The sequence below is a fragment of the Opisthocomus hoazin genome, chromosome 18 (assembly GCF_030867145.1).
Source record: "Opisthocomus hoazin isolate bOpiHoa1 chromosome 18, bOpiHoa1.hap1, whole genome shotgun sequence".
Taxonomy (NCBI): domain Eukaryota; kingdom Metazoa; phylum Chordata; class Aves; order Opisthocomiformes; family Opisthocomidae; genus Opisthocomus; species Opisthocomus hoazin.
In genome coordinates, this window is record NC_134431.1 from 17,139,852 (window position 1) to 17,166,005 (window position 26,154).

General features: G+C 41.8%; 1 protein-coding gene across 4 annotated transcripts; it reads left to right on the forward strand.

Moving 5' to 3' along the window:
- The first annotated feature begins 1,537 nt into the window (after positions 1–1,537).
- On the forward strand, positions 1,538–25,632 carry ARFGAP1 (ARF GTPase activating protein 1). 4 transcript variants are annotated; one of them, XM_075438438.1, is made up of 15 exons: positions 1,538–1,623; positions 5,152–5,244; positions 5,896–5,959; positions 6,886–6,995; positions 8,481–8,652; positions 9,852–9,952; positions 10,708–10,794; positions 11,483–11,579; positions 14,200–14,256; positions 15,244–15,276; positions 16,633–16,662; positions 18,511–18,567; positions 20,579–20,638; positions 21,851–21,927; positions 22,399–25,632. In XM_075438438.1, exons 3-15 carry the CDS (start codon positions 5,900–5,902, stop codon positions 22,751–22,753), a joined length of 1,296 nt encoding a protein of 431 aa, XP_075294553.1. In that variant the 5' UTR covers positions 1,538–1,623; positions 5,152–5,244; positions 5,896–5,899; the 3' UTR covers positions 22,754–25,632. The 4 variants fall into 4 exon arrangements, with proteins under 4 accessions (XP_075294553.1, XP_075294557.1, XP_075294555.1 ...); XM_075438442.1 differs by lacking the exon at positions 20,579–20,638 and having other exon boundaries at positions 21,857–21,927; XM_075438440.1 differs by lacking the exon at positions 16,633–16,662.
- The last annotated feature ends 522 nt before the right edge of the window (positions 25,633–26,154 follow it).

Here is a 26,154-nt window from a genome sequence, read left to right on the forward strand (position 1 = left end):
AGAAAAACTGAAATTAATATTCTCATTAGACCATGTAATACAGCGTCTGTATAATCACAGAATCACAGAATGGTCGGGGTTGGAAGGGACCTCTGGGGTCACCCAGCCCAACCCCCTGCCCAAGCAGGGTCACCCAGAGCAGGCTGCACAGCACCGCGTTCAGGCGGGTCTTGAATACCTCCAGAGAAGGAGACTCCACAACCTCCCTGGGCAGCCTGTTCCAGGGCTCCGTCACCCTCAGAGGGAAGAAGTTCTTCCTCATGTTCAGCTGGAACTTCCTCTGCTTCAGTTTGTGCCCGTTGCCCCTTGTCCTGAAACTTGTTGCCCATTAGTTGACGTTTACCAGAAAATAACGCTGCCCAGGGAGGCTGTGGAGTCTCCTTCTCCGGAGATATTCAAGACCCGCCTGGACGCGGTCCTGTGCAGCCTGCTCTGGGTGACCCTGCTTCGGCAGGGTGTTTGGACTCGGTGAGCCACAGAGGTCCCTTCCAACGCCAACCATTTTGTGATTAACAGAAGGGACCACTTTCTCCTTTAAATGGAAGAGCAAATTATTTGCTCTGTGCTTTGTACCGCTCCCTTGGTCCTTCGTACACACACACATTTAAGGGCCCATTATCTTCTCGCTGACGCACGGGGGTTATGTAGGTAGCTGCCATTAATGGTAATGAAAATGCCTCCTGTTAATCTCCCATAGGAAGATAATAGCCTACTTATTAAGTACCAAGGCCAGATCAGGAGCTGCGCTGAAAATGAGCAGCGTGTTGCCTCTGTGGGATTCGTATGCGAACGGTAACGCGCTGCTCCGTGTCTGCAGCTGATTATTAAAAAGAAATCAGCTCCCAACCAGCTCCAGGTCCTCCTTCCACCCAGTACACCGTCACCAGTGGGGACTATCTCCAGAGAGCAAAACGGATGGGAATCGTCCCCTGAAGTCTGTGGTTTCAGCCTCCTTTAAATTTTGAGAATTCATTATTTTTCCTCGAATACTTGCAGAGCTGTCTCAGGGGGGCCGGGGTTTCGGCCTAGGCCCCAGCCCCGGGGCCTAGGCCGAAGCCCCGGCCTCAGTTAGCGCTCCCTCCCGGGCCGCAGCGGGTTAAGGCGGGCACCCACAATGCCTCGCGGCCTTGCAACGTCGCCGGCCGCGGCTCGGGGCGGCGGCTGCGCCGTGAGGCGCCGGGCGGGACCGGCGGTGCCGCGTCAGGGCCGCCGGTGCGTTAACCGGTGCCTTCATCGTCCACCCCACCTCCCTTTCCCGGGGCTGAAGCCCGCTCCCCGCAGCGGACAGGGAGGGGACGGGGGGGCCCGACGTGGCGGCGCCTCAGCCTTGGGCCCACAGGACGGGCCCTGAGGGGGGGGCAGGAGGTGGCGGTGCCCGGCTGGCGTGGCGGGGAGGAGGAGGAGGAGGAGGAGGCCTGAACTCCTCCTCACAACAGCCTCCCTCCCCCTTCCCCCCATTTTATCCATCTCTGTTTTATTTTCCTAGAGAGGAGAGGCGGGCGCGCTCGGCGGGAACCGGGCCATGTTCTGAGGGAGGCCTCCAGCGCTCATTTTGGCTCATCTCCGGGTATCGCAGGTGTGCGGGAAGAGATCGCCCTCCTCGCCTCCCCCGTGAGGCTCTCGGTAAGGCGGCTGCGCTTCCAAGTACCCCAAACCGCACGGCTTTGAAAGTCTGCGACGGTCTCTGCTGTATATTTGAAAGCAAACCTTGCCAGCTGGGTGGAGGTGGGTGTCGGTGTTCGGTTCAGGGCGCTCCTGCAGCTGACGAGGCCTCTGTGGCCTTTTTTTTGCCCTGGTGAGAGCCATAGGGAGCCGTCGGGAGCGTGGAGTCACGCAGACCACGTCACCGTCTTCGTCTGCTGGGCTGCAGGGCTCTTTGCGGGCTGGCTGTGTGAATTTGCTGCTACAGCGGAGGAGTAAAGTCCTCCTGGGGCTCATTTCCACTTCAAAGTGTCTCGTGCTGCTTCCTGCCTCTTTTTGCTTGCTTTTAGCGAACTAAAGATTCCTAGCGTGGAAACTCCTGTGGTGCAGTCGAGTTTTTGCTCTGGAAACAGATTGTTTGGGAAATAAAAGTGTGAGATGGTCTGTGTGAAGCTGTCTATTTCCACCTTGGAACCGTTAGTCCAAAATATTTCTGTTCTTCAATGAAAACTTACTCCTGAGCTGAATATTTTCGTTACTGCTCATGTCCATTTACATCAGACCAAAACAACGCAGGTTTATTTAAGGTGTCTGCACGGTTGTTGCTTCAGTGTTTACACCTGAAACTTAAACAGTTCAGTGGCTCTGTGCCCGGTCCCCTACTAGGGCTCAGCTCTTGGGTGGTAAACAATGACGATTTGATCGCTTACAACTTGGTGGGCAAATATAGTTGCAAATAGACTACACACCTCTAAAGAAGTTACCTATTAGAAAGTTTAGAGCGTGACTCTTTCCTTGTCCCCCTTTCCTTCGTTTCCAAATGATTTGGTGGAGGAGAGAGAGGCGAGAAGCTGATGGCCTTAGTTTCCTCCTCCTTTTCTTGGATGATGTGGTGTGGATGAAGCTCTGCCTTCCCACCAGATACACGTGGTCGTTTGGTCAGGGAACGTGGTGCTTTTGGAATGGGCATGTGTTCAGACTGCGGTTGGCCGGAGGTCTTTTGATTAAAAAAGCTTTTATCAAAAAAGCAGTTGTGGCAGACCCAAAGGAAGTTTGCTTCTTCTGTCAGCTTGGAGTCGGAGATCTGAGACTTGTACTGGGGAGGAACAACCAGATGCACCAGTACAGGCTCAGGGCGGACCTGCTGGAGGGCAGCTCTGTGGAGAGGGACCTGGGTGTCTTGGTGGATGACAGGTTGACCATGAGCCAGCAGTGTGCCCTGGGTGCCAAGAAGGCCAGTGGGATCCTGGGGTGCATTCAGAGGACTGTGGGCAGCAGGTCGAGGGAGGTTCTCCTCCCCCTCTACTCTGCCCTGGTGAGGCCCCATCTGCAGTGCTGTGTCCAGTTCTGGGCTCCCCAGTTCAAGAAAGATGAGGAGCTACTGGAGAGAGACCAGTGCAGGGCTACGAAGATGATGAGGGGACGAGAGCATCTGTCCTGTGAGGAAAGGCTGAGGGAGCTGGGCTTGTTCAGCCTGGAGAAAGCCGAGAGGGGACCTTAGAAATGCCAATAAATATCTTCAGGGTGGGTGTCAGGAGGATGGGGCCAGACTCTTTTCAGTGGTGCCCAGCGACAGGACAAGGGGCAATGGGCACAAACTGAAGCAGAGGAAGCTCCAGCTGAACATGAGGAAGAACTTCTTCCCTCTGAGGGTGACAGAGCCCTGGCCCAGGCTGCCCAGGGAGGCTGTGGAGTCTCCTTCTCTGGAGATATTCAAGACCCGGCTGGATGCGGTGCTGTGCAGCCTGCTGTGGGTGACCCTGCTTGGGCAGGGGGTTGGACTGGATGATCCCCAGAGGTCCCTTCCAACCCCGATCATGCTGGGATTTGGTGAGTCTGCTCTGTAGAAAATTCCTGGCTCATGTGGACTTGGAGTGGGAACAGGCTTTCCTGTTCAGCTCCAGCAGTGATCATTTGCCACTGAGGCCGGAAAGCCTTTGCTTATAGTCCGCCTCTGCTTGCTATTGTGAATGAAAACCTGCTTTGAAAAGCTGGGAAAATAGAGTTAAAAATGGTAAAAGAAGGACAGCAGTAAGGAGAACGAGCGGCCAGCCAAAGGGAGGGGCCTTGTAACTTGGTCATGCACAAGAAGTCACCGGGGAAATACAACCCTGAGGAAGGGGAGCTGGCATACAGAGAGAATATAACAAAAACGGTGAAGAGGAGGGCGCAAAGTATGCACAATTGTCTGCCTGGCTGTTACTGCAAAGTTATTTACTTCATTTCTGTGCTGCAGAGGCAGGGTTTTCCCTTAGCTTGCCAGTGACAACTACTGGAATTGAAGACGTGGACTTCGATTCGTGTGAATGTGTTTATGGTTTCTGTTTAGGATATGAGCAAACACGTTTTACATGTGGTGCTATCTCCCTCCTCACATGTGCAGGAGTAAGTTATAAAATTAAACACTGTTGCTAGAATGCTTTTGGAGAAAGTGTTTCATTATACAAGGGGTCGCTTGCCACACTTTTGTTTCGCTTTTCTGAAAGTTACACAATTTCCATTTGATTATTGATAAAAATAAATCTGTTGAGTTTTAATTTGATGCAGGATGACTGGAACACTTCATTTGCCAGTAATTACAGTAACAATAATTTCAGTCTAAACTGCTTTTTTTTCCACAATTTATCTGTTGTTGTCTAATACAAATTAATAAAGATTGAAAGGTACTATATTCTAAATGTCGGTGAAAACACTGTCCCTTAAATTACACAGAATTAAGCGCATAACGTCAAGACGTTTATGAAGGAATAAGTGCTTTAGATAAAGGCAGTGAGTTCTGCCACAGATAACCTCTGCTTTTAACAGTGATGTTATGTAGGTACGATGTTGAGCTTATTTCTTTCTGAATCATGTTGTCTTAGCTGGCGGTGTGTGTAGTTGTGTTCATTGTAGCGCTGTGGTTGGAGTTCACAGGAAGGCTGCTCTGCTTTAGAGGTGTCGAAGAAATTGGCGTTGGCACATTCATACAGATTTGTTTTTGCACCTGTAGCATTCTTTTTTTTTAAATAGCCCTCCCTCTCTAATTAAAGATGTATTCTCCCTCCATCCCCTGCTGGGTTGTGGCAATTGTATGTAATGCTTAATCATTTACCTTCTAAAATTATTGCAAGATTGTTAATCCTATCGATAGATTAAAGATTTAGTCAAGTAGCGCAGTGAACAAGTGTCAGAGACTTGCCTGAAGGCCTCTCAGACCGGTAGGTGATGAAAACATCGACCTGCTGTTTTTTGCTTCATATCGTGACTGACCAACGAGCCTGGCGTTTAGTAGCTGGTGCTGTTCTTAGTGATGACTTCTCCATCTTTTATTGCATCTTAGAAGTTCGTTTTCTGGATTAGAAATGAAGAGACTGGAAGAAAAAAGGAAGAAGAGATCTTGTTTAAAGTTAATGTACATATCATGCTGCCAGATTAGTTAGAAATGTGGATTCATTTTTTAGCTGAATCGCAGCTTTATGCTACACCCTACACTGTATTTCTTTTAGTCACATGTGTTTTGTGTACTTTCAGTTTTTCCAGGCTGTGTACGGTGTGTGCCACGTTTCTTAGTGTGAATTTTATCTGTAGCTTGACACTGCTCTCTGCTGCTCCGTTTCATGCTTCGTAAGTATTAGAGTAAAACGGTGTGCTCTGCCAGTGAGACATGACTGTCAGAATTTTATTTTGTGTAAAAGGTCCCAATAATTGCCCGATTTTCTTAGAGGTCAATTGATAAGCAAACTCAATATTTCTGGAAAATCATGATTTTTTTGTATCTTCTAATAAAGTGCTCTTTTAGCAGTGTGTTCAGCACTCTGAAGCATAAGAGTTGCTGCTGGTTTTTGCTGGGTCCCTTTAGCTTTATGCATGTGATCCCGTGCAGTCGTGTGTGATTAGGAAGTGCCCTCAGAGAGGGCAGCGGAGGGGTCTGGGAGCAGCCTCAAGTAAGAGTCTGCTTTGGGACAACGTACGCCCCAGAAGAGTTTCCATGTTTATCACCCCTCGCCCCCTTTTCGGCTGTGGCTGGGTTACACCTTTCCAATGAATGAATGAAGATGACTAAATCCTCCAAAACGTAGAAAGTAAATGGAAAAGTAAGGTTGAGGGGTTTTTGGTGTTTTGTTTTAATTCCTCCCTCCCGTCCTCCCACCGTCGGTTGTGGTTCAGCAGTGTAGATTGCACGCTCTTTTTCGTGGACATATGCTGAGCATCTTGCCAGTAGCAAATCCTGGAATATGACTTAGTTTTCTTGTTTTTCTTTTTCTCCCTTTGTAGAATCATGGCAAGTCCAAGAACAAGGAAGGTTCTCAAGGAAGTCAGAGCACAAGACGAGAACAATGTGAGAGAACTATAATCTTTAGATTAGTTTTGTAGAATTGAATTTTCTTTTTATGTACTCCAGGTGTATGTTGCAGCCTGCTACAGCTGTCGTCTTTATAGCACTAGTACAGCTAACTAACGGTAACGGAGAAATGTGGGTATCTCATATTTGTGTTGGAACCAGTAACTTTTATCCATATGTGTATTATAATACACTACTGCCTACTTGGCACAAGTCTTTCAGAAGTTCTGGCAATGCTGTAACCCCTCGAGTCTGTTGAGCAAGTGATGTCTTGGGCACGGCTTAATTGAAATGGTCTATTTCAAGTAGCTCGATTATACGCTACCTTAAATGTGATAGCCCACATACAGGTTCAGTTTTATTTATATCAATGCATTAAACCTTGAATGGTGATTCTGGTTGGAAGAATTTAAGTTGTTGCCCTGTGTGAGCAATAAAGCTATTTATAAGAAAAGCCTCTGTTTAGATCTGCTATCATTTACTGCCAAACTGTAGTACGAGTGAGTAAATGTTCCATACTTTGAATGATGCATGTTTATTTTGTCAAGGAAACTTCAAGAATTCAGTTTGGTTACTTTCTCCTCCTTCAAGACAGTATGGAAATGAAATCAAGTTGAATTCTTTTCTCATTAATTTCAACTCACTCAACTATATTATCTCACTGGTTTTTGGTAGTCGGTACAGTAATTGTTGTAGTGCAAGTCAGGCAAGTTAATGAGTATTTCTTTCCATGCAGCATAAGTAAGTATTTGAAGGAAGCTTATGCTGTCAGGGAAGGTGTTTCCGAACACTAAGAACTCTCCCTTCAGAAATTATTTTCTGGGTGTAACGTTTTCATGGTTTGACTTTTTGAGCTGTACTGTGAGAACTTCACACAGACAAGTGATGACTGAGTGTTAGAGAGGATTGTTTCTCTTTTGCAGGTCTGTTTTGAATGTGGTGCATTTAACCCCCAGTGGGTGAGTGTGACCTATGGAATTTGGATCTGTCTGGAGTGCTCAGGAAAACACCGAGGCTTGGGAGTTCACCTCAGGTCAGCCTTTCAAGCAGACGATGGACTGAGTTGGGTCACCTCAGGGTGCATTATGGCTGCGAACGGAATGTGTTGTTTCGGAAGGGTATAGAATGTCTCAATTCCAACATTTCATTGGCAGCTTTGTAATTAGTCGGGGTGTGTGCTGTGCCAGTGTAGCTGTGTTATGCCCAGTTTTAGAAAATAACGTCTCTAGCTACATCTTGAGGCTGAGCAGTGGCGTTTGGTAATACTGCACTAGTCCTTGTACTTTGTTTTAATCTTATGTAATCTGTCTTGATTAAAAACTGAAGTAGTGCTAGAGCAGCTTGAGGGTTGAGCAAAAAAAGTCCCAGGATGCTCACAGAATGTTTCTGTAGAGTGTGCAAGTGTATAACACAGTTTTATTCTGTTCAGGAGATTTTTTTTTTTTTTTTTTTTTTTTTTGGTAATGGAAATGATAGTTTATATTTTTTCCAAGAAACACGCTCAACTAAGATGGCAGTCTATGGAATAAGAACTGTTCCGTGTTCCAGAGACTCACAGCGTGTGTATATATAATAGGGGCAGAGCATGGGATAGTTACTCAAATGAGAAAGGAAGAGAAAGTCCAGGAGGCACATCACCAAAGCAAGGAGGCCGTTCAGAAGTACGTGCTTTGCTTTTAAAGGGGTGATTTGAAGCCCATTAGTGAGTAGAAATTGCATAAGAAATGAGAATTTGGAACTATTCCATATATTAGATGAAAGAAAAAACGAAATCACAGAGATGAGGGTATGATGGAAGAGTATTCCTCTAGGGACACAAAGAAAGAATTTGGTCAAGATACAAGTTTTAAAGAGGCGTTTTGAAGATGGTGTCTCACTTTTCCCACCCGTGACCTTGTATTTAATAACAGGGCACTGTTTAGGTTTGGTGGCATTTTTTTCTGTTTTAACATATAGTTGAATGAGCAGTAGCAAGAATTTGTGGCTCAAAGCAGAGTTGAGGTGCTAACTGCAGTCATAAATGCCCTGGGATGCGGTCATGTTGTAGGGTAGGCTATTTTAAACAGTCGCGCTGTCAGTGCCTGATGCTCTTCATGAGCAGAAGCATGGAGTGGGACAGGAGGTGTCCTCTCAGGTCACTTCAGTGTAACTCTGAAAATAGACAGGAAAAGAAAATTGAAGAATGAAGAAGTATGGAGAAAGTTTCTTTATATAGTGAGTTAGGTTAATTTCTGGACTTGAAGAAAGCTGCCTTTTCCGTCACTTGCCTTTTCTTGACTGTCTCCTTTAAGTGCCAATAAATGGCATGATTTTAGCTTATTCCAGTGAGGATTTCACCACCTTCTTATGATGATCTATCTTTCTGTACTTGGAGAGCGTTCTCCAGCATATTTATTCTCCCAACTTTTGAGACAGGTTGCAAAAAGCTTGCTTTTTTTTTTTTTTCTGTCCCTGCTGATGTAGCAGGAAATTATAACAAGCTGTGATTTTAATTTTTTTTTTTTAAATGGCCTTTCAGTTTTGTACGCTCTGTAACTATGGACAAATGGAAGGATATTGAGCTGGAGAAAATGAAAGCTGGAGGTAACAGCAAATTTCGAGAGTTCTTGGAGTCTCAAGATGACTATGATCCCTGCTGGTCGATGCAAGAGAAGTACAACAGCAAAGCTGCGGCTCTTTTTAGAGATCGGGTACGTTCAGTTGAGTTTGTGTCCTCATCCCCTACTATGTGAAAATATGAAAGCTCTTTGTAAGCACTTGTTTTTTGAAGAGAGGAGAGGGAAAGTGACAGCCTTTTGAACTTCCGCAATGGTTCTTGAAAGGGAGAAGTCTTCGAGTGTTTATTCCCAATTCTTGTAAGAATTATCTTTAGAAAGTTTCTTTTCTGTGTTTAGCTGTGGTGGCTCAGATTTTCCCTGCTGCAGTTGGTTGCAGTCAGTCAGTCAGCAGAGCTGTCCCAGTCTGCAGTGGACAGTTTACTACTTTAGCAGCACGGTTTTATCCAAAGTGATTGTTGATAGATCTTTTGCGTATGTAGTAATAAAACGGTAAGTTAATTTGCCAAACACTTTAAACAAATGAATTAATAATTGTAATGGCATTATAATTTTGTGGAGGTTTGGCATTTCCAAAAATGAAATGACAAACAACTTGAACTTGTGAGCTTAGAGACTTGAAAAGATACTGTATTTTTATGCTGACCCTGCCATGGAAGTGGTAAGAAGGGACATCGTGTGCTCACTGGGATATCCATGCAGCTTTGAAGTTTGTTGTTCGTGTTGTCTCCTTGCATCGTTAGAAGTTGCCTGGAATAGGAGACAGTTGGCTAAGGTGGAGTATCGTGATGAAAGCAAAGAACTCAGAAGTTCTGTGCTGTAGACCTTTTAGTGAAATGGGAAACTATAGAGTTTCTGTGGCGAGGCCTTTGGAAATTTTGTATTAACTTGCTGAAGTTATGACTTGGAATGGAAGAGTGGTGTGGGGTGAAGAGATGAAGTTCAGGTTCTTTGTTTGAAGGAGGCAGAACATTTAGATCCTGTGTAAGTGTTTTAGCTGCCCGATGCTACAGTATAAATCTGCCTCTTTCTATTCCTCCATTATGCTGTGATTATGGTTACATGTCTCTAATAATCTAATCTTTCCTCTTCAAATCAAATTTGCCTGTTTGAACAAGTTGCCTAGAATCAGTTGCCTGACATAGTCAGTGTTCAATTCAACATTACTAGCCTTAGATTCAGAAAAAAAATTGGTTTCTTGCGAAAACAAATTAATTGATGTATGCAGCCAGCAGCAAATTGGAAAAATACACACTGGTCCTGTAAAGTGAGGACAAGTAACTTCTATGAAAACTTTGACCTAGCATTCCTGATTATTTTCCTACCTCTTCTAGGTAGCTACAGTAGCTGAAGGCAAGGAGTGGTCCATTGAAACTTCTCCTGCGAGGAACTGGACCCCACCTCAGCCTAAAACGTCTCTCTCTTCCACTCATCGGTATGTATTCTTGTTACCTAATGTTGATACAGCTACAGCAGGCTCAAAACCTGGTGTTTGAATGTCTGCTGGTTTTATTCTGTTGATGGTGTTGTCTGAACAAGTATTTCTCTTGCTGGAGTTAAGGAATATGAGGTAGCAGGGCTTTAATTTCTGTAGTAATTCCCACCTGAACCTTAAACCATGGCAGAGAGAAGTGAGTAAGAGCAGAGGACAAGTCATACTGGTTTTTGTCATGTAATGCAACTGAGACTGGTCCTTGTGTCAATCCCACATCGTGGGTCAGCGCCTCGCCTTCACTGCAGTGGTGTTCCAGTTCGGGATTGAATGCCAGGGAAGAAGAGACAGGCTTTTCCTTATGTTGCTAATTACTAATGGGAGCATCAAAGCTGGACCACAGCAATTTTGTTTCCCTGCTTTTGCATGTAGTGTTTGTTATTCCTTGCACTAAAGAATCAAGTTAACTGAAAAAGCAGCTGTGAATCAAGTGAACAAGCGCTTCGTGCCTGGCCATTACCCAGCAAGTTCAGGGGCTAGCTGTAGTCTGAGCAGCACAGTCTGAGTCTGGGTCTGTTGCGTTACTCATTCAATACTCCAGTGGCTTTTAGTGGTTGCATTAGAGTTCTCTACTTGACAGACGAAAGAAATAATCAATTTTGCACCTGTATGATGATGATGATGTATGTCAAGCTGCACTGCTGAGCTGGTGGTTTTTGCTGTATGCAGTTTGAGTCTTAAATCTTTCATTTCAATAGTTCTGCTGGACAACCTCAGACTGCGACTGCCTCTTCTGACAAGGCTTTTGAAGACTGGTTAAATGATGATGTCAGCTCCTACCAAGGGTAATGCAATATTTATTAACTTTTTGAGTGCCTCGCCCTCTCACATAACAAAGACTCGAATGTTGCGTTGCAGCTACACAACTGTGATCCTCATTCAGTAGTTAACAGTTACATCTTGTTTACTATTAAAAATATTTTGATAATGTATGATAAAGGGTAAGAGGAAGGAAGGTGCCTCATACCGTATTTGTATAACAGAAATATTTGAATAGCATCAAATAAAGATTTTGTAACTCGAAATGTTACAGTGGTGGGCTCTAAATTAGGGAATTTTTAGTGTGTAAAGTATCTTGTAGTGATCTGAGTTAAACAAGGGTATTTGTAAAGCCTACACTGTTTTCTTCTTTCTTTTTTTTTTTCCCATTTTCATGTAGCACTTTATTAGGATTTACTCAGACTTCTGATATCAGTGATCCATTAAACCTGGAGAATCTTTAAGACCACATCAGATTGCATAGGGCACACTTTAATTTGCAAGGGTTCACCCGTGGATCCTTGTTGGCGTTAGGTCTTTATGAAGTGAGTGGGTTTGTATTTTGGGTGCTAGGTGCTTTTAGGACTTTTCTTTCCAGGTGTGTTTTAAAGTCTGTTAAACAATTGTCGTTCTTTCATGCGTTTCAATCTTTGTTTAATGGTTTTATTGAATGGATGCTAATACAGATACTATTTATTCGTTTTCTTATGGTAGCGGCCAAGAGAATCGCTATGTGGGGTTTGGAAACACGGTAAACCCTCCAAAAAAAGAAGACGACTTCCTGAATAATGCTATGTCTTCGTTGTATTCGGTAAGGAAATGTTTGAAGCTTTCTGTGACCTGAATTACTATTTTATTCTATTTTATCCCCTGTTACAGGAGAATATAAACGGAGAAGAGAAACTAAAAGACTGCAGTAGATACAGAGAGATACAGACTATTGGCTGTATTCTCAAACAGTAAAGAAGATACTGGTAGACTTCAAAAGGCAAAACGAAGGGAGAAACTTGAGCAAAACTTAGGAATTATGTCTGGTATCCATTCATAGAAATAAATAAGAATACAACAATGGATTAAGAGCTAACACTTAACAGGGCTTGAAGAAAAAAAAAATTAATTACCTGTTGGGAATAGCAGTTAGGCTGGTAATGCTCTAAATAGATTAACTGTATTAGGTATGTTCAGTGGAAAACAACTGAAGTGTGTGTGTACATGGGTGCCAGAAGCCCTGAGCAGTGATGAAAACATTTGAAATCCTGGTGACAGGGTGTGAAGAGCTAACAGCATATGGTTGAACAGTTGTCATGCTTTGAGTAGAGACAGTGAAAGACGCATTGTTGAAGGAAAGTGGGAATAAGTCGGAGGCAGTCAGGGACAGATTGGTGCTTCGATAGGCTGCAAAGTAACAGTGCTGAAAAATATTTGGGATTTGGTGTCACTGTGAAAATACAGTAAGGTTTTCTACCAGAGTTAGTGGCCAGTAGTCTTCTGTGGAGCCTCATTGTCTAAATATCCACACCAGGTTCCATTGTTTGTTTTTTTAAAAAAAAGACAATTTCATTAGAACATAATAGAAAAAGGTAATGCCTGAGCCTTTGAACAGTATTCCAGGTGATCCCACAGCATGCTTCATATCGGTCTGCTGAATGTTTTCCAAGTATGTCATAGATTGTAGGCCAGAGCCTGCAGATCAGAAACCACATCTATGACATGCTGTGGATGTGTTAAGACCGCAAAGGAGAGATGACACTCTGTGTGTGCTGTCAACCGTTATTTGAATGCATGATCTCACTGGAACTTATGAGTAAAATGCCCTCTTGTGACCACAGATACACACTGCAGTGCAATTTTAAATCATTTATTAGTGAGACTAAATGTTTGCATGCATATTCATCGTGGAGAGGAAAACAAATTTTCCTCCCACTGTGTGTGATGGTTTTTCCCCGCACATGCCATATTTATGTATATACATTATTGTCTGCTGTTCCATATCAGAAGCGGCACTTTCTGTAGAATTCACACAGACAACACTACTCAACTCATTCTGTATAGAACAGATGTAATTGCAGTTTAGGTTTGTCTTGAGTCTCTCGAGACTCTGCTTAACATAAAAACTACGAGACACATCATGTTGCCTTTCGTGCAATAGTGACATTATTATATTTTTAGGGTGTCAGCATAGGACAAGAAAGACAATTAATGAAGAGACTCCAAAAGGATAGGCAAAGAATACTTTTTGCTGCTTTTTTTAAAAGACATTCCCTCAACCTAAATATGTGGTCTAGGCAAATTGTATAGAACAGGTAGTGAGAAGAAGGTTCAGCTATTTATGGCTTTTGTATGGATTTCTACCCAAAAGGCAATATGTTACCAAAGCATCCACACTTCAATGGAAATCGAGTTGATAAAAGGCAGCGGTAGACACGGATATTAACCTTGCATTGGTAGCGCCACGTTTAAAAGATTCTGCAACACAGATTACAATTATGTAGTGATGATCTGCAAAGAAGAAGAACTTAGGTCTGTTTCTTCATTCAGTGTATACAAGGAGGACCACAGGCATGTTAAAGTTTATTTCTGTTTTTTATCTGTTCAAATATGGTGGGTTTTCTCCCCGCTTGTTTTACTGGGCAGATTCTGGATGAGTGAGTTACTAACAAGAACTGACAGTGGAGAAGGGATTATTTTTTTTTTTTGTTAATTTTCTTTAAAAAAAAAGATCATTAGACTCACTCTCCTGCTCCACTTTCTTTTAGCTGGTTTCGTAGTCAGTACCTGACAATCTGTAGTTAAAAGAAACCTTTTCTGATTCATTAGAGAAGAGTCTTCTAAGAAGTGGCCAACCCTTGATTGTGGTGGTAGTTTTCAGATCTTTCAAGAACCAATGGGGCAAAATAGAGCTTTGTTTCTCTTCTTTTAAAGATAAAATTTGCAAGAAACAAGCAGTTTGATGCTTTATTACAAAAAGGAGAATTGCTGAACAGGCATTTTAGGAGTTGCTGCCTCATGTTGTTGAGCACCAATTCTTGATTTCTCTTCAGCTTTTTCCAGGCGTACATTTTAGTTGCCTTTTGGGTTTTTTTTCCATCCAGTGCTTACTGGTTGAAGAGCCCATCTCCGTTTATTAAAGTTTTAATGTCTTTTTTTGTTCTCTTACTTTTCTGAGGGGAGGGGGGGAAATTTTTTTCATGTAACCATTATTAGTAGAGTGACATCTGAATCCCTCAGGTTTGTTCAAATTGCAGCCGTTGTGGCACAGATAATGGAAGTTCATTGCTGTATTACAGTTAAGCGAGAGACTCTAATTTTTGCTTGTCCTAGCAAGCTGTACTAGTGAACATTGTGACTTAATTTAATAGGTAATAGTGAACACTTGGTTATTCACTATTATTGTTCACGCATAGCTTACCACATTCTCACTTTCTTTATAGGGATGGAGCAGTTTTACAACTGGAGCAAGCAAAATTGCCTCAGCTGCTAAAGAGGGTGTAAGTAAACAAAAAGTATTTCAGTCTAATTCTTGTTAACTCAGAGATTCTGTTAGTGTTCTGATAGGGCTGTACCTTTGAAAGCATTACCAAGACAAACAAAGCTGTGCTCTTTGTGTATCTTTGCCTATGGCATATAAAATAGATGCACATTGAATGCAGACTCTGCCTTGACTGTTTCTCATGTTTCTGGATGGACATTTTTGTAAATTTATCCACAGGATGCAAGCATCAATAAAGAACCCAATAAAAATTTTTATTTATTGCACAAGCTTTGGTCTGTACCAAGTCAGCATTCATCAGCAGGAATTTAATACCAAGTTACAAATTGCTGATGGTTTTATTTTATTTTTTTTTCCCTTCTTTTGACTACTTTATTAGTACAGCATTTTTGTCAGTTTAAATAGAAAGCTTGGTTGGCAGAGGTTGTTCCCAGAGGGACGCTTTGGGGAAAAACTGAGGCGTGGTCTTCACACTCTGCATGTTCTGCAGATTTGCAAACTTCACGAATCGTTCAACTAACCGCAGACTGAAACCAGAGGAATTAAAAATTTATTACATTTTAAGTAGATGATCGTGGAAAGAGATTAAATGCTTTTTTCTGAAAATAGTGCATCACAACTTTTTTTCAGTTTTGCTTAGTATTCTTCCAAACTTTTACAAGCAGAGCAGTTCTCTCTTAAGAAAAATACTTCAGGTAACTTTGTGAGAGACAAAAATGTTGCTACTCATCCACCTTGACCCACCAAGATCTAGGCTGTATTGAACACCCTTTCTTCCCCCTGTTGTAAGTTGAGAAAGACCAATGCTTTCCCAGAGCAACCTGGAATGCCAGAGGTGGCGATGCAGATATTCTCTATTCCCTGTGAAATTCTGGCAAAGGTCCATTCATCTTGGAGAGGGTCATGCAGCATTTCCAAATGTGTGTATTTAAAAATCAAAGGTTTTATTCCTAGTAAGCTTGAATGTGTTTGCTTCTTTTCATAGGCTACCAGATTTGGATCTCAAGCAAGTCAAAAGGTGATTATAGATTTAGTTCTGTTTATTGACTGTAGTTTGCTTTAAATGTCATGTGTTTGCCTGCATCAGTTGATTTAGACTTGGTCATCGGCAGACCAGCGTGTTTATCCTTCACAGTGCACAGTAATTTTTAGGCTGTATCTTTTGTTTCTGTGGGAATTGCAGTCAACTGCAGTGATCAAGTTAAGCAAGAAATAAACAATGATACTTTGCTGTGTATAACTGTCAGGTGTATGGGAGAGGCAGCAGATGAATGAAATGCTTTAATTCATGCTTGCAGACTTAAAATACCCTGATTTTGTTTTTGTGAACCTTGAATCTGGTGTATCTTGAAGCAGCTTTCTTGGTAATGCAAGCTATCTTTCCATTGCTAAAGCCTAATAAGATATTACAAATGTGAACTGCTTAATACTGTTCTTAAATTAACTTGCTTGTGTGTGTTTAAAAAAGTAGCGATTACAAAAGGATTTCATCCTTCAAACTAGGGTTAAAACAGAGACCATCAGCCCCGAATTACACAGAGCTCTGACATAAGCAAGATTTGTTTGCATGGATAACTTTAAATTCAAATGTAAAAGTGTGTTAAAAAAAAAAAAAGAAGAAAAAACATTCTCAATGTGCCAAAGATCTGAGTGAGAGGGGGCTTACATGTGTGAATATTTGATATAGGGAGTTTTACTTTGAACTGTAGCTCTGCTTGTATGCACAGCATTAGCCTGGCATGGTTTCTGATACGCATAGGATGCAAGTGCTCAAAACAAATGCAAAACTGCAGGTGTTGTTGGTCAAACAGATGTATGCAGTAGGATATTAATACTCCAAATAGCAAGCCAAATGTGCCTATGTTTTGCAACAAAAATGTCTTTTTAAAGCACCCAAACTTAATACTTACAAGCTTTAAAATATTTGTTGCTTGGTTTACGTAAGAACAACTAAGTGTTCCATGAGTCTTCCTCTTTCACTCCTTCCAGCAGTTTCCCTTTTAGAAAACTGTTCTTCCCTTGGTGTTATTAGCAAATGTAAATACAAGTGTACAAGCTCATCACATCTACTGACAAGGACCACAGCAACATGGTGCTCTGGAGTCTAACCTGCATTACCGAAGCTTAAATTTTGTTCCTGAAACATCTGATCTTTTGCTCTGTAGAACATATTTAACATCTTTTTGATGTAATACGTTGTTTAAAAGTATATTTGGTGTCCAGTGACCAAACATATTCACTGTTTGCCTTGTCAGTAGATGTTGAAGTTGGAAGAATTTCATGCTATTTAACTTGCCTGGAAAAATGCTGCCAATTTTTTGCTAAAAGCTGCTTCTACCTTCCTTGCTCTTTCTCTTTTGCTGACTGGGTAAAGTTTTGGGGCTACAAGCAGCAGCCAGAGCCGGTAACGCCCTCACGTATATTCTTGTGCATGGACTCCGTGTCACCGTTCGTGCTGAATATGTGCATTTGCTCCTGAGCTGTCTTTTCTTTTTTTGCCTTAAGTCAAAGCTGTCTAGAATAATATTGTGTGTTTCATACAGTAATGTTTCTTCAAACCTATTTAAAATAGGTTAAATTGCATAGAGATACCCAAGCTCTGTGCTCTCAGAAGACATACTGTGCTTTTGTCCATGCGCTTCATAAACACAGGTGACTTCAGGGTTTCTGTTGGCATGTCTGATGCGGGAATGCAGTATAGCAAGAACCACCCTGGGATGTTGTTGGGGGGCAGACTCTTGAACACATACCCCGTTATGTAGTGTTTGTAATGGTGGTTAAGATGCTATCCCAAATTCAACGATAGTAAAGATGAGGAAGCGATCAGAGGGAAACATGATTGTATCCCAGACTTTCCCTTCGGTATTTGCAAAATTATGTGGTTGAGTAAATGGGATAATATGAGAATTCTTCCTGATTCTACCAACGACTTCACTTAGCATCCCTGAACTTAGTCATAGTGTACTACACTATTATATAACATAACCAGTTTGCCAGGCTTAATAAGACTCTGAAGGATTTTTCAAATATGAAAAATCCCCTTTCTTGTTTTTCTTAAACACTTTCTAGCCTCACTTCCAACGGAAATAAGCCTTATGGCTCTGCATGTACGTTTCTTACTAGGTGGAAATGGGGTTACTGTTTGCCTTTGTCTTCACAAATAACTTTTGAACTGGTAAGGGGTGGAAGCATTGGGTAAAGAGGAGATCCTAGCAGTGCTGTGGCTGAGGGAAGGGCTTCTTAGATACTTGGGAATCTGTGGAGGAAAGATGCTGCAGGTGCTTCATCCGCAAGAAGAATATGAATGAAGGCTCCCACCCTAACCAATGTTAGCAATTTCCTAAACCCTTAGGAAATGAGACTTCGTTAGTCTCTGCTAATGTTTAGGAATAATGTTTGTCTCTCAAGCAAATGCAGCCTTTTGAATTAATTTGGCTAATTCAGAAGGTAATCAGTAATATATGGCATTTCTGAAGAAAGGTTTAAATCAAGCAAAGGCTTGTTATGGTAGTAGGGAAAGGAACGATTTCACATGAAGCATTTGCAAACCCTGCTGTCCGTGTCAATATCTTCTTACGCCTATCAACTCTAACTGTGGGCTTACATTTTTGTAAGATGTCTCTGAAGTACAGTATCCTTATGCATCTTGTTCTGGATTGCAGTAGATTTCCAAAGTTCATTGTTTTCTCTCCCTGCAAACCTGGAGCTGTAAAAAAGATTACAAAAATCTTCTGTCACAGCTTTGCCTCTTGTGTATTGCTTAGAAACAAGTGGGCTATTAATAATAGATGACAATAGCAGCGCTACAAGAAAGAAGAGTTGGTGAAAAAACAGTCCAAAAGATCTAATTCTACAAGTAATTCCATTAGTAAGAAAAAATACGAGTGGATGAGGTCAGTTCTTCCAAATGTTCGGCTGCAGGCATTAGCAAGAGGCCCATGCTCTAGGCTGTTGCTGGTTGAACCATTGCTTCTGCTTCCAGTGCAAGGTCAGACTTTTGCTTGAGCTCTGGGCATCTCCAACAACCTATTGCTGTGTGCATCTGTTTTTAATTTCTTTTAATGTTTTCTGCAGCACTGTACTGTGTGTGCTTTTCAGCTCATTCTGCTTGTATGAATCCAAGTTTAAGGCTTCATGTGTTTTTGGACATAATGCTGAGAAATTAGCCTGCAGAAGATGTTGGCTGTGTTTTTTGGTTTTTTTTATAAAAGTAAAATATAACTGACTTTGTTTTTGTTTTGCTTTTAAATAGGCATCAGAGTTAGGTCAGACATTAAATGAAAATGTTCTCAAACCTGCACAGGAAAAGGTAACTTTGGAACTAGTAAATTACTTGCAGAACATGGTTATGCTGACTTAGGGAGTGACTGTTTCCTCCTGCCGCAACTGCCCAGTTTGTCCTTCTGTTTTTTAATATACTAGCACAGTAGAAAATGGGAAACGATCAAATAATTCAAAGCTAGCGTGTTAGCAGAGAAGGATTAACAAGGGTAACTGCTCTCCACCAATCTTTCCCATGTCACAAGAGTCTTACATTCTTCCCTGTTAGGTACTATTTGATAGGTTTCATGCTTTCAATAATGGAAGATGGGCCAAGATGAAAATTTACCCTAAATGGATATAAAAATGAGTTATTAAAAAAAGTAAAATCTTAGTAGTATCTTTGAGTGTGAAGTTCATAGTGTTTTACCCATCTGCCTGCCAGCATAGTTTTAATTCAGCTAAGCATCTTTGAGCCTTTGAAGTTCATTTGCTGCCTCGTTGAGGGGCAGCAGAAGTTGGGGCAAAGTATGTATTTAAGATGAATGGGGACAACTTATCAATAGAAGTAATATGTGCTTGTAACCTTTATTTTGTATTAATTCAGAATATTCTGGTGGTCAGTTAATACCAAGTTTTGCATGCGTTCATCAGAAAAGTGTCATCTAAAGTAACATTTTGATTAGCTGTTCTAGTTGCTGTGCTGTTTCTAGGAAACTGGTTTGAAGCAGATTTTCATCTTCCTTTGACAATTGTTAGGGACCCAAAACATGTGGCTAATGGCACTTCCAACAGCAGCTGGGAGAAAGCACACGTGCTGTCCTGAGTAAATACGGATGGTCACTCGTGGGCGTACAAAAAAAAGCAAGGCACTCCTCAGAAGTGACTGGTGATCACTGATACTACATGTTTTAGTCAAAGATTCTCCCTGGTGTCAAATGTTGCCTTCCTGTTTCATATGTTTAAAAAAAAAAAAACAACAAACTTTTACATCTTTGTCATTTGGCATGCTTTTGTTCTGTGCTTCTAGAATTTTGGATCAACTCCAAAATTTTGATGAAGTCTTCTCTGAGAATGTGGTGCTCTGCTTTCCTACACACCTCTTCCCAAAATATCATCGTTTTGATAAAGCAGACGAATTTTGCTCTTGTAAGAGAACCAGTGCCACCACTTCGGGATGTGGATGAATTTTCAATTTTAAAAGAATGGTTTAATCACATTACAAAATAATTTCTTTTGCATTACCTTGATTAATTCAACATTCTTTACATAGCATTTCAAATCACATGAGAAAATTCTAATTAGTTTCCTATTCCCTAGAATTATCCACAACTGATTTCGAAGTGCTTAGATGCATTATTTTCAGAGTTATTTTTAGGGTGTATTTCACTGAGCTGAATTTTATTTTGTAGGACAATTTAATGAGGAATGTTTCATTCTATATTAAAAAAAAAAAGTAGTATCTGTTTCCCTTAGGATGTTGTGCTGTTAGTTCTAAATAAGTGTTGCTTTCTGAAGTCAGTATTCAGTGATCACTGCCTGGCACATCCATGGTTATAGCAAGTCACTTGCCTTGGAAGAACTGCCATTTATTAATTGGTGAAAGGCGTCAATTGTATTCTGGTCGACCACAGTTCAAAGCGCTTTTAATATTTAAATAAGTATATATAAAAGATAGAGAATAAAATAGAGTGGATAGGTTTTTAATCTCTCCAAACCAAATCTTTTTGTATAGTAAAATGTATTTATAAAATGTCATGTTTGCAGATTTTTTCGTATTGGTTTTTTTATGCTCAGCATTAGTGTCATGATACCTTCCTCAAACTGCTCGTGTATTAGTAGAAAATTCCCACAAACTTCAGAGAACTGAGTTTTGCTCCATTAGAGATCAATGGACTTTATACCTCATTTTCTTAACTTCATAAGCTTTGGCTTAAGTATATTTTGATTCAGTTTGGGGTTTTTTTTTTGGTTTTAGCTGTTAAGCACAAGTAAGCTTGTCTTAAGGTTTCAGTAATACTTTGTTTTATGACTAATTACCAATACTTTGATTCATGTAGGTGAAAGAGGGGAAAATATTTGAGGAGGTCACCGTGGGGGTGTCACAGTTGGCCAGCAAGGTATGATGTGGCCTGCCTGCCTTTAAGGAGGCCAAAGAGTAAGCCAGTCTCCATATTCTTACAAAGAGTTTGTAGTGAAACAAAACCCCAGTGCGGCTTTAGTCTTTGCTTGTGTGGAATACAGAAATTTTGAAAGTGTAATTTTCAGTATGCAGTACTTCTGGTGGGGCATTAAAAAGCTACATAGGTATGATGTAGTCCTCGTAACAGTTTCACCGAGGACGTGGTGTAGAATCATATGACAGCTAGTGTCCCAAACACAAAAAGAACACGTCTGCTAGAGAATATGGAGACAGCTTGCGGTACGTTTGTACAGTTAAACTTACTGATGTTCTGTACCCTTTTTCTTTGTCTTCTTTTGCCGTCATTGCTTGGTAATGTGGTAAGTGCTGTCTACGACTGCTAAGTACTGAAGTCCTGCACAATCCCATACCTATTTTGGTAACTTGTACGGTGTTGCCTGGGGGGGTCTGTCCTTCTAGCACTGTGAAAGTCAGCACTGGAAGCTCTATCGTGTTACCAGCTTAGTGCTTAAATGTTGGGAATATGTGAGTAAAATAAGTGATATTACCTGTTCTGTTTAGAGCCTGGCAACTTTAAGTCTGGATTCTGGGATTCATCCTCTGTATCTGTGACTTAGGATAGTAACTTCCATGTGTGTCACTTCAGAATTTGGGTTTCTAATCCAACGCCAGTCCATTATCATAACCCCCAAAGGATTGTCCTGGTAGTTGTGTTTATTCTGGAACTCAACTTTTGGCCCTTTTTACACAGCCAGTGAAATAATACCACTGAAATGGGGTGAAAGTAGTTTTGTAGAACAGTAGAACATACAAATACTGGTTACATGAATCGTAACATCAAAACATGAGTGCTGTCATTAAATTTAATGTTATGTAAGGAATAATTCCAGCATTTTTGTCAAGGAAGTCTAGGAGAGAATTCAAAGGCTGTTATGGGCAATGATGGGTGAAAAAGGTGAGCTCAACCTACTTTTCACATCATCCAGCAGCACGATGCTGTCAAATGTATGTTCTTCGCACCAACTATGTAACTGCCCATCAAAAATACTAAGAAGTTGTGAGTGAAACTTTCTGATGAAATGTGTTCCCTTGATCTGAACGCGCAGAGGAATGTGTTGTGGCTTTTGCTGTTGGGCTTGGAAGAGGTGTTGGTTCAGCCCAGATGAACGAAGTGTCTTTTCTTCTCTAGGTTCAGGGAGTTGGAAGTAAGGGATGGCGAGACGTCACCACTTTCTTTTCTGGCAAACCAGATGATAATTCTGAAAGGTATTTTTTTTTATTATTTTCTGCCTCTCTAAACAGATAATTTTATGTCCTGTATGTCCTCTGCAGTATGGTAGTAGCAGGTAATTTTTAAATGTGAAGAAATTATTCTCTCTTAGCTAGTAGTCCTGTTGTATGTAATACGGGAGGAATTCAGTCTAACTTTGTTTATGACAATTGTTAATCAGAACAAAATTGTGCACGGCATCTTGGTTTGAAATTTTTTCCAAATGCATATCCTCCCCCCACTCCAGGCCTCTTGGTACTTCAGGCTGTTAACAAAAGTCTGTGAATTCTAATACAAGCTGATGCCATTTGGAGCAATATATTTAGTTCTTCTGCCTTCATCCTCAGTTTTTGTTTAATCAAAGGGCAGTAGCATTATAGTTTTCCTTGTTTGGGGTGATTTATTTTTATTGTTATGTTTGTCATAACTAACTTGTTTCTACCTTTCTTCCCCCACCCCCATGAAAGACCATCTGAGGGAGACAGCTACCAGAACAGTGGAGGGGAGGGCTACCAGAACAATGCTGTAGATCAAAGCTTCTGGGAGACCTTTGGCAACTCGGATCCACCAAAAGCTCATAAATCTCCGAGCAGTGAGAGCTGGACCTATGTGGACAATTCTGCAGAGAAGAAGAGCTCTGATAGCTGGGACGTGTGGGGCTCAGGGACGGTCTCCAACAACAAGAACAGTAACAGCGACAGTTGGGAGAATTGGGAGACCAACTGGGAAAACACAGGAGGGGAGAGCAAGACCAAAAAACCTCCTAAGGCAACAAAAAAGGCGTCTTCAGCTGATGATGGGTGGGATAACCAGAACTGGTAGAACTCCGTTAACCCTGTTTTGCACAGCTAGGAAAGGGAGGCTATGCTGGCTGATGGAGGGGAGAAAGTTTTACACACAACTGGAGTATCTCGGTTGACCTTACTGATCTGTTACTTTTGTGCTTCCCATTCATTCTCCTTTCTTCTGTCCCGCTTTAGGAAAAAAAAGTAGCATCTGAATCTTTTATTACATACAGGTGGCTCTGTGCTTTTTTAAGGATAGTGATAAGTATATTCTCCTTGCACTGCTGAAGGTGGATACAGTGACTTTCGTAACACAAATGTTCTAAGGAAAAAAAATCAAGCACACTTTCATGGCACAACCTTGCATGTGTAGGTTAAAGGTATTCATCCAGTCCTCAGGCAATTTGAGATGACCTAGGGTGTTTAATGCATACAAAGGACAGGGTGTGTCTTGAAAAGAAAACCATGAAATAAGCAAACTGCAGTTGAATAGATCTAGTTCAAATGCCTTACGGATTGCTCTGACCATACGAAGTTGGGCAATTCAGGATGATCTTTAAGATACTTTTTACTGGAGCTTTGTTTTTAAACTTTATGAGATTTTTTTTTTAAAATCTTTTAAAACTTATTCCCTTAGAATTAATAAGGAATCTAGAGCTAGATAATTATTTGTGTAAACTCACAGTGTTGACCTGAGCTATCCCAGGATATCCAGAATGGCTCTACTTTCCTTCTCGCTCGGTGCATTAAGAGTTTGCAGAGTGCAGCTCTCCTACACAGTCAAAATGCAAAGCTGTGGTGTTCTCTTTCCTTACCTACGCCCTTCCCCCAGTTTATTTTATATAGTCTGGTTTTTCTGTCTTTCTTCCTTCTACCCATCTATTTTACCTATTCTGATAAAAAATGAAATCTTTCTGCTGCTTATGGCCTTTTGGACATCTGTTTGGCAACTTGGCAGCGAAACAAATTTAGAAAAAAGATTCCAGTAAGAAAAAATGGGTGGAAAATATGAGAACATTTTGGAGCGAGGCTGGCAGCAAGCCCCTTTCAAGATTAGTGGATGTCTGGACTTAATAGTAAAATTTAAATTTAGCAGATGTTTTCCAAATTAATCTTTAATGTGTCAAGCTGTATCTGTGTTTCTATCATATATTTCTCCACGTTTTCTTCCTGGATCTTGTTAAAGAAACACTATTTTGGAAACTAAGAAACTCCTTGTCAGCATTAAGGAATGGAATAGAAGACTCGGTGATGTCTCAGTTTTAACCCAACAAATTGCTTTGCATGACACGAACCATGACTTCTGCAGACGAATCGTGACTTTAACGACAAATGTGTCCTATGTATCCCGTTTTATTTTTGGGGGTGCATTGTGAATGTACACTCAGCCCAAAATCAGTCAGCTCACTTGAAAACTTCAAGTCATGATGTCATTACATCATCTGCTTCACTACCAGCATGGAGTTCTTTGCTGTGGACACTGTAGATCATACCTAAAAAGCCTTTTCTTTTAAGAATTAGGTAATTGGTTCAATCAAACAACCAACCTAAGTTGTCAAAGTTACCTTAAATAATGCTTCATTTCTTTTTCTCTTCACAGAGGTTTTTGAGTTTATAGTAATATCAAGAGGTTAAAAAGGAAGGAAAATCATGAATCGCCTCAAAAGTAGCAGATTTTAAAGGCTGAAGTCGAAGTAAAAGTAGCTCTATTTATAGCCTGATTCTGTATTTCTATTGGTAGGACCTTTCAGATGGTGAACAAAATATTTTTCTAGTCTTCTCCAGCCCTGTCCTGCAAGAGTTGGGGTTTCTTTTTTTCCCCTTGCTTCTCCTGACAGCGTGGTCTCTGAAGCTCGTGCAGCAGGACCAGTGCTGCTCACGACCCAAGCGCTGCTCGAGGCCGAGCCGTGCACGGCGCCCGAGGCGTTCTGGCCGATTCGCTGACCCTTTGGAGGGGGCCGAAGGCACGAGAGGTCTCGGTTTACGATGCTGCTTGTGGTACCGTTGGCAGACGTTTACAGCCTGACTGTAAAACAAGGATTTTGTTCTGCTTTTTCTCCAGTTCCAAGTATACCTTTGTCATAGCTTAACTGCATGTCAGGCGTAACTTTGTATTTTTATGCATACACCTCTGTTGCCTACTCGTCATTTGTCTGCTGCCCGGTATGAAACTGTGATGCATGTCCTCTGAAGGCGGTGCTGTGCGATGTGCGTGAAGTGGCACTGCCCGGTCCTTGGCTGACGGTTAGTCTGTGTGAAGTGTTGCAGCAGCGGTGACGGCGAAACGCAGACGATGGGTTGCACTGTCTGCTGGTGTCTGTCTGGAGTGATGTGAAGCTGATTCAGCTTCCTGTGTACAAATTTATTACAGTTTCTCTTTCATAAATCTCCTGAAATAGCAGGATAAGCTTTATTCCAGTCCATTCAATCAACAGTATCGTGATGTGTGTGCGTACGTTCTCCTCAGCTCTGTGGTTCGTCTAGGAGAAAACTAGGTTATTGATGTATCATGTGCAGCTACGATTGGCATGAGCCATTTGTACTTCTGGGTTTATTTTTGTATCTCTTGAGATTTCATGTTCTGAACTAAACGAAACAGCCAGAGCCCTACTCAGGCAGCAGCTTTGGGTAACAATTTTTTCTTCCAGTTGAGGAAACGGTGACAGGACAGTTGCCATCTCTCTTTCTGCAGTGCTGTAGGGAGGCAACAAAATGCTGCAACTCCCAGAAAGGTGTTACGGAAGATACTAACAGCCAATATAATGTCAGAAGGTGCAACTGCAGCCACAGAACTCGTATACCAACTGGTCTCAGTTTGACAGGAAAATCGGTGTTTTCTTATGACTTGTCTGAATCTGAATGTTTTATCGTGTCTTCCAGAGGAGAGGATGAAATGAGAACATTTTCTTTTGCAAAGCCTCCGTTTTACTGGATTTTACTTTTTTGGGGGTATATGGCTGGGAAGCTTCTGCAGTTTGGTGGAATGCATGCGATCAAGGTGCATGTGTGGAGCGAGTGTTTATGAATGAGACTTTTTTTTTTTATCCCCCCTCCTCTCCCCAGTTGCTCATCTTTTGGCCTGGATCATGAGCACTGTAGACAGAGGCGCCGAGTGCAGCCTGCCGGAGCTGAGGCCAGCTGTCTGAGCGGAGGCACGGCCGCGAGTCCCGGTGAGCGTGTGGACTGGCGAGGCTTCAGCGTCGCTGTGGGCTTCACCTGGTTGGTGGGTGACCAGGGCTTCGCTTCCTCCTTTCAGTCCCACACCACGTATTAACAGTTTTAAGTCATACAAGCAAATTGCCAGGAGAGAGCGCAGAAGGTGAAACGACTACCGCAACGATTGGACATTGCAGTGTTTGGTTTAAGTTTCCAAGTTTTTCAGACTGGTTTATTCCTTCATGTGACTTCAACCTTGGAAAATACAGGGCAGCTGGATTC

Coding starts and splice junctions, on each gene's coding strand:
- ARFGAP1 (XM_075438438.1), top strand. CDS start 5,900: ATGGCAAGTCCAAGAACAAGGAAGGTTCTCAAGGAAGTCAGAGCACAA. Junction 6,996..8,480: donor GGCTTGGGAGTTCACCTCAG/GTCAGCCTTTCA, acceptor ATGGCCTTTCAG/TTTTGTACGCTCTGTAACTA. Junction 20,639..21,850: donor TGTCACAGTTGGCCAGCAAG/GTATGATGTGGC, acceptor TTTCTTCTCTAG/GTTCAGGGAGTTGGAAGTAA.